Below are 16,041 nucleotides of genomic sequence, written 5' to 3'. Positions count from 1 at the left end.
GAGGAAGTTGAACAGGTAAAAAGCACGCTGCATATGTTTCTTTGCGAACTGAAACTGTTCACGGTTATGCAACAAGCTTATATTCAACGTAGCTAATCATAAAGCTGAGATTACCTCAATGAAATGACGGTTGCAGTGTCACGGGAAACCACAGTAGTGAGTTTACCTTAGTGGAGAGAGCAACTTGTAAGATATTTCTATAACATATTGAAGACAGACCAAATATGTATAAGAATATAGCAGCAAACGAGCAGCAAAGACCGGGAGGTGAACGTTCATAGTGATTCAGCGGTGGGGGGGGTCCACTCCAGGATGAGGTAGAAGAGAACTCGAGGAGGTGTTCTTAGTGTTGCTATGACCTGCCTCTTCACATTTTGCTCTGTTATATCAACACACATACACATAGATACACATATTCACACACACACACACACACAGCTGGCAGAATCGTTAGCGCGCCGGGCGAAATGCTCAACGATATTTCGTCTGTCGTTACGTTCAAATTCCGCCGAGGTCGACTTTGCCTTTCATCCTTTCAGGGTCAATAAATTGTGTACCAGTTACGCACTGAGGTCGATGTAATTGACTTAATCCGTTTGTCTCTCCTTATTTGTCCCCTCTATATTTAGCCCCTCGTGGGTAATAAAGAAATATATATATATATATATATATATATATATATATATATATGTGTGTGTGTGTGTATTTATTTATGTGTCTATATACATCCTTTTTTTCCTTTTTACTTTATTTCCTTTTTACATGTTTCAGCCACTAGACTGAGGTCATGCTGGGGCACCGTCTTGAATTCTTTTTTTTTTAGTGAATCAATCCCAATACTATTTTTCTATGGTCTGGTACTTATTCTATCGGTCTCTTAGCCGAAACGCTAAGTTACGGAGATATAAACACACCAACACCGGTTCTTACTTGTGGAGAGTCGCTCAAACTTTCTAAAGAAGTAAGCACCACAGTAAGCACATAAATGTGAAACAAGGTGGAGAAAATAGTACTCGAATACCAGAGGTAGAGTAATTTACCTCCGATATTCGAGTAATATTACTTTACCGCCGATATAAGACTACTGTTTTCTCCACCTTGTTTCGTATTTGTGTGCTTATTCTGGTAAATATATATTTGAAAGTCTTTGAGAATTACTTAATACTGTTTTTGGAGTGTAAAGGTGGTTTTGTAAAATTATTTCTTTTTAAATATGAAATCCGTTGTGGGTATGTTACTAACTTTTTTGGGGAAGAAGATTTTTTGTAGTGTGTCAGCATTTTCGTTTAACCTTTGCAAACACACGTGCTCTTAAAGAGGAAGTTGTTATTTTTGTGGTAGTGGTTGTATTACTTATTTCCGGTTTATTTTCGAGCTTTTGGTTTTAGTCATAAATATGCTTTTACCATTATTTAATGCATGGAGCGGTGGCTATTTCCGGTTTAATTTCGGATTTAGTAACATTTTTCTTTTGCCTTTCGCAGTTGAACATTTTCATCGTTTATTTTGTAAAATGAAAATATCTAAAATATTCCATTTGACCAGATATCTGGGCTTCTTACAGTTTCCGAATCCGCACACAAGGCTTTGGTCGGCCCGACATTATAGGAGAAGACACATGCCCAAGGTGTCACGCAGTGCGAACGAACCCGGAACCATGTGGCTGGGTAGCAAGCTTCTTACAACATAGTCACGCCTGTGCCTATACATACATACATACATACATACACACACACACATACATATGCGTATTTATTTATATATATCCAAGCACACACACACACACACATATCTATGTTATGTATTTGCGTACGCTTTTTTACCTGCGAGCAATAATTAAAATGCCGGGATATTGTCATAAACGCATGTAAATGTATGCATCAACTGGTTAAGTTATAAAATTTGGTATGTTGTCTATATATATACATGCACTTAAGCATGAATACATGCAATGAAATTAATGTCTATGCAACTGTGCAGTTAGCATCATTGCTAATGGACACAGAAAAGGAAACAAAATTCATCTTTCTCTCGACTCGTTCAATGTGTTCCAGCGTAACCTTAAATGGCCTTAAATGTGCTGAATAAAAGAAAGCGATGAACACGTACGTGTACACACCCATCCCAAAACATACACTTTTAAATATCCCCCCCCCCCCCACAAACATACGAATACGCGTACGCATGCACACAAACGAGAGATCCTTTATTGATATCCGGCCCTGTTAGAAATAAGTAACGAAATTTCAACAGATCAAACCGTAGCATACTCAAGCAGTATAATGGTATTCTGAGAATCCTCGGCTGTGATCGTATGTCGGACGTAGAGAGGGCAATGTAAAAAGCAATTTGATTCTCAACCATATGGTTCTGGGTTCATTCCCAACGAGTGGCATCTTGGAAAAGTTTCATCTACCATAGCCCAGGGCCGGCCAAAGCTTGTGAATGAATTTGGTAGACAGAAACTGAAAGACACCGGTCCTCTGTGTGTGTTTGTGTGCTTCTGTTTGTCGCCCACCACCTCTTGACAACCGGTGTTGGTATGTTTACGACCCCATAACTTAGCGGTTTCGCAAAAGAGACCGATAGAGTAAGTATCAGGCTTAAACAAATATAAGTACTGGGCTCGATTCCTTCGACTAATATTCTTTACGGTGGAAACAAAAGCTAAAAGATTTCCTCATTTCATCTGATGCATTGAATCCCTGTCATTTCTTTTTTTTTTCTTTACAGAAATCTTAGTTGTTGGTGGATTTTGACAGCGGCAAATGAATTCGACATAGTGGAGCTACAAGTGCTGGATTTTGAGGTAGAAGACTCACCTGGGTGCGTGTACGATTCTGTTAAAGTTTTTGATGGTAAGTGTAGATATTTATCTTAAAAGGACACGATGAATAGAAATATAAGTATATATACATGTGTGTTTGTGTGTGTGACCCATGTTACAAAAGGCTTACCGTCCAAGATTAGAACTGTTGTGGAGCTCCTTGTACTGCAAGACGGATTCCTATATCATCCATGTCTGTTGGCGCACGAGCTCACACACACACGCAAATATACATATACATATATATATATATATATATATACATATTTATTATATAGAAGGAGCTTCTACTGTAGAAGCTCCTTCTATATAATAAATTAATTTTACTCTGCTATGTATTGAGTACCTTATTTACTGTGGTTAACCCCGAATCAACCCGGGACCTACATATATATATATATATATATATATATATATATATATATTATATATAGAGAGAGAGAGAGAGAGAGAGAGAGAGAGAGAGAATATGGAGGTTTAGTTCACAGATGATCTAAACGATTACGTACGCTAGGTAAATGCTTTAATGGATGGCAGATTTCCAGTGCAGTGGATATATAATTGTTAAAGAGGACAGCAAACGTTAAGGCAAGTCAAGCATCTCAAATTACATACATTATTATTATTATTGGGAAAAAATTTCAAAGTCTTACAGCTGTTTCTGGGATGTCCCAGAGTATGGGATACTCCGTCATCAGAGACAAATAGGAAATGAGAAGGGTATAGCTGAATGAAATGATGACATAGAGGGTATGAGTAAATGAAGAAGGAGACGAAGAAAGGGAAGAAAAAAGAAGCATAAAAGTTCACAGTTCAACTTTTCGATCTTGTAGAAATGAGTCCATAAGTCCTTTGGAGCAATCCTGCGTTAATTCCTGTGGGTAAAGTGTTGATATTGTAAACATCCAGACAAAAGACGCGAACATGTCAACGTTCGATAACAGAATGGTAGCGGGCGGGGGTGGGTATTAAGTGGTAAAAAGAAAGAAAAGTAAATACATAGAAAGAGAGGTAGATTGTGAGGGTGGGTTAAGGATTGGCATTAAGGATAAAGTAAGGTATATAGACATATAGTGTACAAAGATAGCCAAGAAGATGAGAGAGAGGAGGAGGTAGTGGAAGATAATGTAAAAAGTAAACAAAATAGAGCAAAACGAAAGGAATTTAAAGAGAATAATAGGGGCCAGTGGTATTCTTCTAATCTTTAGGGTTTGCTAAAAATAACTCTACAGCCATTGATCTTAACCTGAACGGACTCAAGTATTTACTACTAGATTTCGTACCCAGCCCCTATGGACTAGAAGAATATCACTGACACCTACTACTGGATGGATGGATAGATAGATAGATAGATAGATAGACAGACAGACAGACAGACAGGCTGACTGGCTGGCTGGCTGGCTGGCTGGCATGGATGTACGGGTGGGTGTGGATAACTGTGTTTGTCGCCTCAATTGTTTGATAATTGCAGTTCCATACTGTACGCCAATACAAGAGTACCAAATTTTAAAACCAAGTGCTAGGGATCGATCTGTTGGAGTAATGCCTTTCAAAACAGCAATGCAGCATTGCTGCCGTTGAATTACTAAAGAAAAGGTTTTGGTTTTATATTTTCCTTTTACCAAAGCCTCCGTGGACACTCTTCCCGTGTTTATTTTTTCTTTGTTGCATATACTATATTCTGTTTTGTTGCATATATATTGTATTCAAGTGTATTGCGATGACTCTGCCTGGTCCATGCATAGTCAAGCGATAGAATAAGGTTGCAAATGCTTGACCAATGTTGCGGCTTGATTTTTGAAGCAGAAAACTTTCATACTTACATTGAGATTTAAATATCAATTATATTGATATTTCTGTGGGTTTAGGTTAATGAAAATATTTCATTCGTGTGTTTTTATAATATATTAACATGGCGAGTTTGTAGTGAGATACGTAGGATTTAGTTACCTGTCTAATTACATTGTTTTTTATTGTGTCCCTACATCCACTTAGCGAGGTGCATATGGTTGTTGAAGTATGGAATATTTTCTGGTAGTGTTTCTTAGTTTGAAACAGAATTGATTAAACCATTTCAAATAAATTGATTGCATAAAATCAAAGCTGGCTTCAGGTGGGTTAAAGAATGAGTAAAGCATCGAAAGAAATAGATTACAGGCAGCAGCTTTTATTACCAATCTATGTTGCGAAGTTGTGTTCTACGTAGTTTTGACCCACATTTCATAATATAGAATTTCAATGATTTCTGTGAGTAAATTGCACGTTGAGCATACATGTACAGCATTATCACACTGACCCACAATGCATTTGCAATAAATGAAGTTGTAACTTATAAAACACAAGAACAAAACTTGATATAACTATATTGGAAAAACAGCGATATTCGTTAACATAGATATCTTGTATGTAAAATCAAGGCAACGTCATTGTTCTAGAATCTACATTAATAGCAAAATATTAGAGAAAATGTAAACGAAATCACAAATAGATTATTCTTGAATGGAAGAAATAGCAGACGTCACGGCTGAAAGGTTTCCCGATGAAAGTCAGAAACCTCAAATCAAGAATTTAATGAGACGTGATAATGAAAGTTTAAAAAAATGTACACAATGCTGCTATGATAATGAGCTACAACAATTTAAATACGAAGCAATATTAACTACCAAACACTAGAATTATTTCAAGAAAAAGAAACAGAGTATATAAAACACACACACACACACACAAAAAAAAACACATTCACAAACAGAAATACATGTATACATTACACACTCGTACATCAGATCGTAGACAGGTACTCTACAAAATCAGGTAGAAAAGAAATCTATAGACTATATCAGCAGGGTCAGAAAAAGAAAGATAATCTGGTTTTATATGCCTTTTGACCCGGGATTTTCTCTAACATATCTAGGAGCTTCCTGCATGCTATTTACCCAAGAACTCATGTTATAAACTCTTCAATTCCTACAATGTAAAGGTCGGTTAAACCTGCTCAGATAATGTCGCCTCAAATATTGTTCGCTACGATAGACGCAAACGCATATCTAAACAGCCTTCAATACACATCCTACCAACTGCCCACTGGGAGGATCCTGCCTCTAAAAGGATGTAGTATACAGAGTCACCTTCACGTTATCTGAATGTATTACAGGATAGCACTAGAGCATGACAACTAATGGTATTAAGAGAAGATATACGCAGCTTATACACTGATTCAGGTGCAGAGATAGGGAAAATTCTGCCTCTGTGTCCTGATTCAACTGGAGACTCTGCGACCATCAGAATGACTCTCCCAAGTGGAATATCTTTCACTGACGTGCCTTACTAATCTGGAATTCCTGTTGATAGATAGTGCATCTTGCTTGAATATGCGTAATCTCATCGAGAGACTACACACACTCAACCAAGATGCAGTATCCATCAACAAGAAGAACGAACTATCTTTTCGCTACCAGATGTATGCCCAGACTTCCGGCTAATAGCATCTGACAATCCAGATATGCCACCTTATCTCTGGCTTCTCCATTCACAACACCATGTTGCTAAACTCCTGCTGCTTGTATAAACTACAATCCCGTCCATACTAACAATTCAGCCTAGCATCACCAAATTTTTAACCAGCGAAGAGGTTGGTAAAAGACCAGTCTTGTTCTCTTCAGTTTCGTTTTGCGTCTACCTTCACCTATGGTCTTGCATGCTGGGAAATATCCTTAAGACTGTGATCGCAAATATAAGCGACTGGATTGGGGTTCCTTCAAAGGATCTCTGAAGAACGATACTCGACATGGTGCATAGCTCGGAGTTCAGGGAGTCTCCCCAGGCCATGCTACTATTTCTTCGTAGCGAGAGGTCACAACTCTGTTACTTCGGACATGGGATTGTAGTAGCGCGTGAAATAATCGCAAGCCAAATTCTTCAAGTCGAGCCAACCAACATAAAACCTAGTGGCAAACCAAGAACGAAATGATTGAAAAATATCCATAATTTTTGTTGGTCAACTTTGGGAATCCAGCAGGAAGTTTTAAGGACGCTTATTTCCTATGGAGGAGGTGCCTCAGGTCCCTATCCCTACGATCCACCCAGGAATCGTGGGGGGTGGGATTAAATTGACTGTAATTACAACATTAATGGGGAAAACAGGGATGAATGCTAAAGAAAATTTATTCGTACAAAAAAAGATGTAGTGACCTCAGCTAGGAACTTCTAAAATAAGTGTGAAGTCAATCTGGAGGAGGGCAGAGACCGGTTCTTGGTGCCGACGCGGTGTGTGTGCGCGCGCGCGTTTATTTATATTGAATGTAATTATATCAACCAATGTACACTTACAAGTTTTTTTCTCATGTGACTTTTTCTTTTGTCTCACTTAACAGGTGGAAATGTGAACTCGCCAAGTCTCGACAGATGGTGTGGCGTGAAGCATCCTTCGTTTATTAGTACCGGTCAGAAACTCATGGTTCAATTCGAGACAGACGATTCCTATGATTACAAAGGATTTAAAATGCGCTACATAGCGAGAGATGTGTGTAAGTAAAACACTTGCATATGGGTGTGTGTGTGTGTGCGTACCTCCGTGTGTGCATGAATGTGTGTGTATCTGTGTGCGTACCTCCGTGTGTGTGTGTGTGTGTGTGTGTGTGTGTGTGTGTGAGTGAGTATTCCAGATACTCAGTATTTTCCAATTAACTGAAAATTTCTCTCTCGTGTTCCATATTGACGCCGTTTACCAAAAAGCAGTACTGTAGAGTGGAGAATTCTTTGTTGGAAACATTATTATTATTATTATTTTTCCTTCTTTCTTCAAATTTTCTTCCGTTTCTCGCCGAGTGTTTTCCGTACACCTAGGGCAGAAAAGCTCATTGTATGTATTCCCAGATTACACACGCAAATTCACTATTAATATTATTATTATTATTATTGTTATTACTACTACTACTACTACTACTAGTAGTAGTAGTAGTAGTAGTAGTAGTTGTATATTTTGCTATTGTTTTGTGAAAAAAAATTGTGAATGTTGGCCATAAACGTCGACGGTGACAGTTGTGGACTTTCTGCGTAATCTCGTTGATTCCTTTATTTAATGATAATAATTAATTTTCTGTAGTCGCCCCTAATGCCCATATCGCCCTGATTATGTCGATCAATACCAAAAGCCTTCCACTCATTACTGTATCATTCAAGGCGTCCTTTTATTTGGATTCTGCTTTAATTTTTCAAATATTGCGCTGTGCCGTTTCGAATCGTGTGTTATTACTATAGCTCACACAGTCGACAATATTCACCTCCTTATCATTTCTCTTTGCTTCTCCTGCATTAGCAGCAACAGAGGAGGCGCAATGGCCCAATGGTTAGAACAGCGGACTCACGGTCGGAGGATCGCGGTTTCGATTCCCAGACCGGACGTTGTGTGTGTTTATTGAGCGAAAACACCTAAAGCTCTACGAGGCTCCGGTAGGGGTGGGTGGCCACCCCTGTTGTACTCTTTCGCCCCAACTTTCTCTCACTCTTTTTTCCTGTTTCTTTCCCCGACTTCCTACGCAACCGCTGAGCCTGGATGCGCATTCATCCATCCATCGATGCTTTCGGTGTCGGGGGTTGACCTGCTTTCTCTTCTGCGGGTCTTACGAATAGCAAAGGACCACGTTTCGGATTTCTCCCATCTTGCGAGCTCTGGGACGAAGACCGTTCACTCAACAGCAACACCAGCAACAGAAATTGGTTTAGCTTACTCAACAGCGCTTTCTCTTCTGCTCTGGGAAGAAATCCTCGAAGGTATTCGAAACATAATATGGATACGATTGTGTTTGGTGTTACCTTGTCCGGAATCAACATTAAGAATTTATAAATGTATCCGATTTGCTTTTTGATTCTTCTGCCCAAGGAAATGCTATTTATTTGATTATTTATAAATATCTATTTAATGAGCGTTGACAGTCGAGTGATCTGTCAAGCGGTTCATGCCATGGCAACAAATATTGTTTCTTGAAACGATCACGCAATAAATGGAAGTCACGTGGTTATACGGAATTGACAATAAATGCACTCCATAAAAAACTATATACCAATAAACGATAGCTTAAAATTGAGATATTAATTTATGGCAACATGAATAATGAATATTTTTTTAAATGTTATTTTCTCTGCTTTAGTTCTTTTTTTTTTCTTGCCGTTTATATTGAAATTTATTCCAATATTTTATTGTTTTCGTTGTATTTTGTTTCATAATATAAATTTATTGTCTTTATATAAACATATTTGTTTATCATTTTTTTTTATGTTTCATTTACTTGTATGTTGATTTGTTTAGAAAAAGATATTTTTTAAAAAGCTGTTCATGAAAATATTTCTAAAATTGCACTTTTTATACTATGGTCTGGTTTGAACCAGCGTCCTTAGAAACTCTTATATTTGCTTTTCCCATAATCAAGTCCATTAATTCAGGAACTACAACAAATCAAGTTTAAATCAAATAAAGTCGATCAAATAATCTTCTGTGGCGATATTTGTTTGCTTTCTTGTGGTTAGTTATTGGCTTTATTCGAATGAGAAACAAAGCTGTAATAACAAGTTCCACACTTATGCTATTTCTCCACGTTTCAACGAGACTTTTTCTGCTAGTCTTGCTTCACTATTTTCTTTCCAACAAAAATCTTTCAATAGATACTTCTTATTTCCATTCCTTTTATTGTGCTTTGAATCATCCTAACTCTGGATTTGGAAATAGATGGGGGTCTCCATATACAATAACTTATCAATAAAGCTACCTCTCATAAGAATGAGCTGTGGTCCTCTTCAAAATGGCCCTATTCGGCGATTGATTGGAGATTTTGTTGACGAATTTGCCTATGGTTCTAATTAATTGCTGCAGGAGTGGTTGGAGTTCCTATGGATATAAACAGACTTTTCGTCAAGTTTTCTGTAAGAATATGTCTATTTTGAGGTTTGGAATTACATTCAAGAAATTGACCTTCGTTATACTAATCATATAAAACTGTTCTAATCAGCAAAAATTCTTTGAAGATGTTTCTTTGTTATCATTGAATTTATCTAAGGTGTGATCGTTGGTTTTGCTTCATATTGCTAAACCAGCGTTCCTGAACAGAGTTGTTGGTGTTATGTTTCTAAGGTTAAAAAGGTCAGGTCGGTGGCTTTAAATTCTCATTACATCGCTGATTTGTATCGACTTTTCTTCTTAGGTCGCGGTCTCTTTGTTTTGAATAAGAAATACTCAAACTAGAATTTACACATATATTCTTTTTACAGCATTCCTCTGCGGACCTGGAAAATACTTGAAAGCGGAACTAGAAGAAAGAAAATACCTAGTTTCACCAAATTTAATATCTCCCCTTTACAGGTAAATATAAATCACTTATATTTTGTGTGTCTTCATACACTTTTTTGTTTTAGTTTCTGCTTCTTTTATGCCTAAACACAATTTTCTGGATTTGTTCCTGCGAAATCCGTTATTGTGTTTACCCTTGAAATGTTTGAGTGTATATTCTTCTATACCAATATCCCTCAACTCCTTCTGCCAAATATTCCGCCATGTTTCTTCTTTCACTGTTGATGCATTCCCGTACGCTAATCAGCCCACGTCTACCTTTACACCTCTTCATGTAGAGCCTGTGTACGTTCGCCTTAGGGTGGAGGGCACCATGTATTGTATTTGTCTTTCGGGTTGGTTAATCTTTGTTCGTGCCCATTTCAAAGTGGGGGCACTATAACGGACTACAGTAACAGCCCATATGTTGATGGCAGTTACAAGGTTCCTTGAGCCGAGCTTAGATTTCAAGAGAAGTCGAGGGCTTCAAACACGCAGCGATGACCTTGTCTTTCATTTCTCTGTGCAAGATATTGTCCAGCCTCAGAATCTCACGGTGCTTGTACCCGTCATCATCCGGGTTTTCCACTCTCTACCCGTTTAGTAAGTCTATGCTCCTACAATCTGCTCTTTTTCCTCGTTTCAAAGTGAGCACCGCACACTTCGAGATACCGAATTCCATCCTATATCCTTGTTGTACATCTTTCTTTTTTAAACTGCATTCACCCGGGGTGGGTTGGGCTGGCTTCATTCATCCTTAATGCTGCATCTCTCGCAAACGTCGACCAGGCAGGGCGATTTGAGGCTAACGACCGCGTAATCTCCAACCATTCCAACCATTCAACTATTCCAGCGACGAACGCCGTAGACATGAGGGCCTACCCGAAGGGATACCATTCGTTTTCTATAACTCCTGCTAGGTTCACTTTCTAAGTAGCACTCTTTCGCTATCCTGTTTTCTTCGCTTGTCCTCTTCCTTCTCCTTGCTCTATTATCTGCTGATGCTGTGTTAGGGTGACAGCTGTAGTCAGCCTCCATCTTTACTGATCCACTGCCGAGCGAGGGGCCTTCCCTTAAAGGTTCAACTTCATTTTCACTGTTCTGCGGAAACTGCTGTCTCCCATTAACTGAGTTAAGATAACGTTCGTCACCATCATCATCACCACTATTGTTATTCAACTTCTCATAGTTTCAACTAACTTTCTATTGCATCACTTCCCACGCTTTCATTCTGCTGAGGTGTGTGCAACAATCTTTTACGTTTGTGGAATATTGTGTTGCATCAGAATGTTTTGTTTTGGGGGTTGGTTTCAGTCTTCTATTCTACCAATTCGTATTGTTTGTGCAGTGCACATTGTATTCTTTTGTTGGGCATCGGGCTTCTATGGCACATGTTGTGGGGTTTGTTCATTTTATTGAGTATTTACTACATGAGTTCATTCCAGTATGTGTTCGGGGTGGGGGAGTTGCATTGTAGTGTGCGTATAACACGTCATTGGAGTCTGTCCATCGCTCTTTTCTGCTTTTGCTATACGCTTGGGCCGTGACATTAAGAGATGGGTCCGTCTTTACAGCGTCAACTTTTTGACAAAACACCGCATCTCGACGTGTGATGAAGTTTCTTTCGCATCGTGATTGCCGGAGGCTCACTGGACGAAATTCCCTACTGTTACTTTCTCCTTTATTCTTTGTGCTGTATTTTCGCCGAACACTGATCATAGTCGTTCCTTTCCACTTCAGAGGAATGAGGCTTGTTGCCTCTTTGGTTAAAGACATTTAAATACTGTGAGTCGGTTTTGGTTATGTACGCATCCGTGTGTGGGTTCTATAAACATTTTGTTGGGTATTGTTTCTTTAATTTCTGGGCGAATTTCCTAGGGCGAGTGAAGGATGAGATGTTACAGTATGGCTACAAGCTTGGGGAGGGGAAGTGGCAGGGGCAGCAGCGAAATATCTTCGTGTAATACAACACAGACATTTACATTGATAGGGTTTTTCTAAAGATGTGGGTAATACTTATCAGCAGAATCTTTTGCATTTCTCTGAGACATGGTTCTCCTGGGATATTATCTAGATGTTTTTGACATCTCTTTCTTATCATACTTAGGACACCCACAATAACAGGAACAGTTATTATTATAATTATTATTGACGTTGAATGAGATGGCACACTAGACCTCAGCTCTAAAATCCCATTATACCTGGCAAGAAGACGGATGACGAAAATATGAATCACGAACGTGCCACTCCATATGATCCAAGCCAGCGGGCAATGATAGAGGAGCACAGAAAAATGAGAGCCACTCAATTCCAATCCACAACACCATAAAACTAGTCTGACTCTGAGGTTCCAGGTACTACGGACACCTGATGACTTAGCAAAACACCTGAATCACTTCAGGTTTGAATATTATGATCAAATAGGAGTGGTTGCAGAAGGAAGAAAGTCAAAGTGTTACATATGTGGGGAAATATATGACTCGGGAGGCTTTCTACTCCGTGGGAGAGACAAGAGCACAGGCCAAAAAGCAACTGGCGTTCTCGCCAGCCATTACTAGGAAGATTTTCCTCTCCATCTGGTACATTGTGTGTTTCTAAGTAGAGTACGTCCGTAAGAGATGTTATTTCTGGACGGATACCGCAGTGGATTTGCTTTCCAACGATGCATTCGCATTAAGTATGATGTATAGATGGCTATGTGTATGTGTGTGTCTTTTTCATATTCCTACATATAGACACACTAATGTCTTTCTCAAAATACTCTGGTAAGCAAGATTTCGAAAGAAACATAGTATTAAATTTGTTAATAGAAATTAATGGGATGTTAACAACTGTTACCGACGAATATATCCCGTAATGTATATATTTATATACATACATATGTATTTGTGTGGATGTTTATATATGTGTGTGTGTGTGCGCGCGTGTGTGTGTATGTATATGTATGTATGTGTGTGTGTGTGTGTGTGTGTGTGTACACATGCACTTATAATTAGGTATTTACATATTTATTGAAATACAACTTGACATAAAAATATAATCGTTCTTAGGCGAAATGTAAAGATTAGAGAGTAAAAAGTGCAGAAATGGAAAGTGCTGTGAAAATGAACGTGTGAATGGTTGGAATACATTTATATACAAGAAATCAACGCAACAAAAGAAATTCTTCAATCGTCTCCTGGTCTATAATATTACTGAAGGGATATACAGATTATATTTACTCTTTGCAGCTAAAATGATGCACGCAAACAACAGCTAAGAGGCCATTGTTGTAGTGCTCTAATAAATGCTTTCAAAACTCAGATATTTTATTCGGAATATTTTGTTGCTGTCTTCTTTTTAGCGATCGAAACATTTCTAATGTGTATAAATCTTAATTACACTTGTAACAAGTAAATACCATCTCCCCCTCTTTCTCTCCCATCCTCTCTCTTTAGAAATGTATGTATGTAAACACATGCATATATATATATAAGCATGTGTGTATGTATGTGTGTGTCATTAGCTGTTGAAAAACAACAGGAAGTATGCGTAAAGTGCATGATTTTAACCAGAAAGCTAAAAAAAAACTTTACGTAAGCATAATCACTTTCTTCTCCCCCGCCTCTTTTTCCTTTTTCTTCTTATTATTATTAATATTATTATTGTTTTTGCTATGTTTTTTTTTATCTTATACTTACATATCTGTTTCTCATTGTTTCCAAAATAAACCAAGGAGAAGAAAGTGTTTCTTGCAGACAATAGCTACTTAATGTTAGTTACCACGTAAATGCCGAAGTAATAAGCTGATTGCCTTCCAGACATTTCAACAGAAAACTCCGAACGCATCCATATTTGATGAATCGATGCCGTATCGCTTTCTGTACACGAATTAGTTTATTTTGTGTCTAGTTGTGAATATTTTATTTACGTTCTAATGATCACCGCAACACACAACAAACACACCCAAAAAGGCGCCTACGATAACACGCAGGCGGGTAACTATTACATCCAAGGCTAAAAACCAACATAAACTTCTCAAAATATACGCACACACACACACAGAGAGCTAGTTAAATAATCATTTAATATCATTAAGTTCTTTTATTTTGTAAAATAGTAAACTTAAATGATATTCACACATATATGCAAGCATATGCACACATGCACATATATGTATGTGCATATATATATATATATATATATATATATATATATATATATATATATATGTGTGTGTGTGTGTGTGTGTGTAATGTATATATTATGTATGTATTTATATGTATATATATATATATATATGTATGTATGTATATATATATATGCATGTATGTATGTATATATATATATGCATGTATGTATGTATATATATATATGCATGTATGTATGTATATATATATATGCATGTATGTATATGTATATATGTATGTATGTTTATGTGTATATATATATATATATATATATATATATATATATATGTGTGTATACAGAGAGTGAGGAGAAAGAAAGAGATAGGTGGGAGAGGGAGAGAGAATGAAACTTCACAAATTAATTCTACAAATTCCATATTTCCAATGGCCCTGAAGACACCAATTCTTAATTTTTAGTCTTTCAAAATCAACGCCGCAGTTCTACTTTTTGTTTTTGTTACGTTTTTCTATTGTGTATGAACAAACTTTTCCTTTCATAATATTTGTATGAATAAATGAGTGAATGAATGAGCGAATGAAAGAATAAATGAATGAGTGAATGAGTGATTGAATGAATGAGTGAATGAATGAATGAATGAGTGAATGAATGAGTGAATGAATTAATGAATGAGTGAATGAAAGCCTTGATAAGCTGCAAAAATACGTTCACTTCGTTGTGACTTACCATGAAAAGAATCGGTGTAAATGATAAAGTCGTTACACTGTAATTTGTAATTTCTACAAATAACATGCAACCGCCAGGGTGAAAGAACACAGAATAGTTTTATGACAATTAAGGTTGTCTTATCTCAGCCATTTGCTTCAGCATCTACTGTGAAGATGCAATGAGAGTCAGGGTTTGATTAGCTTTTTTTTTTTATTTTTCCCTTTGTTTTATGAGTGGCAAATTTGTTTTGATGATGTTAAAAATGTTTTGGTGATGCGGATTGTGTGTTGCTAGAAATGGTGTTGTGTTTCTTTTATGGGTTCGTCTTTGTACAGGAAAAAAAATGGCAGTTATTGATAGCATTGAAATAGAGAAAACAGGTGTAACATCAGCCATTGATGAAGTGAGCTCAAAATCAGCCGCAGGCCCTGATGGATTCCCAGCAACCCTCTTAAAGAAATGCAAAGGGACTCTAGCAGGACCACTTTAGATTCTCTTCCAAAGCTTCCTCGCAACTGGGAGACTTTCCAAAAAGTTAGAGGAAGGCATAATACGTTCTATCCATAAGGGAGTTTGCAGTGTAGATGTTAAAAATTATAGACCTGTCTCTTTCACGACCCATGTCAGCAATGTCAAGGAAAGCATTGTCAGGAAGAGACTGGTTGTGTTCCTTTAAGATAATGACTTGCTCCCCGACACCCAGCATAGCTTCCGCTCAGGAAGAAGCTACCTTACAATTAACGAATCGCTCAAACGTGGACGTGATATATCTCAATTTAGCAAAGTCCTTTGATAAGGTTGATCATGGGATAATATGTCACAAGCTACAGAGAGTCGACATAACTGTGAAACTTGGAGATTAGTTGCATGACGTCTTAAAAGACAGAAGCCGGGGTCTGGCAGCCAATAGAGCCCTTTCCAAGGAGACAGTAATAGAAAGTGGAGTGCCTCAGGAAACTGTATTGAGCCGCTGTTGTTCCTGATGGCTCTTTGAGATATGCCATCAGTTATGCAGACAGCCACACTTTAACTAGCCCTGCCGACGACAAAAAAGTAGTAC

At 37.7% G+C, this 16,041-nt stretch overlaps 1 protein-coding gene across 2 annotated transcripts in view; it reads left to right on the top strand.

Moving 5' to 3' along the window:
- The window catches only part of LOC115218654 (cubilin), a 397,234-nt gene that overhangs the window by 286,276 nt on the left and 94,917 nt on the right, over window positions 1–16,041 (top strand). For both annotated transcript variants that reach the window (XM_036508531.1, XM_029788578.2), the window contains 3 exons: window positions 2,734–2,858; window positions 7,198–7,350; window positions 10,088–10,178. In XM_036508531.1, the coding sequence (XP_036364424.1) occupies window positions 2,734–2,858; window positions 7,198–7,350; window positions 10,088–10,178 (369 nt within the window). The remainder of the gene's footprint in view (window positions 1–2,733; window positions 2,859–7,197; window positions 7,351–10,087; window positions 10,179–16,041) is intronic.

The sequence above is a fragment of the Octopus sinensis genome, linkage group LG13, assembly GCF_006345805.1.
Source record: "Octopus sinensis linkage group LG13, ASM634580v1, whole genome shotgun sequence".
Taxonomy (NCBI): Eukaryota; Metazoa; Mollusca; class Cephalopoda; order Octopoda; family Octopodidae; genus Octopus; species Octopus sinensis.
Note: the sequence above shows the minus strand (reverse complement) of the source record. Positions and strands in the feature narration are given on the sequence as shown.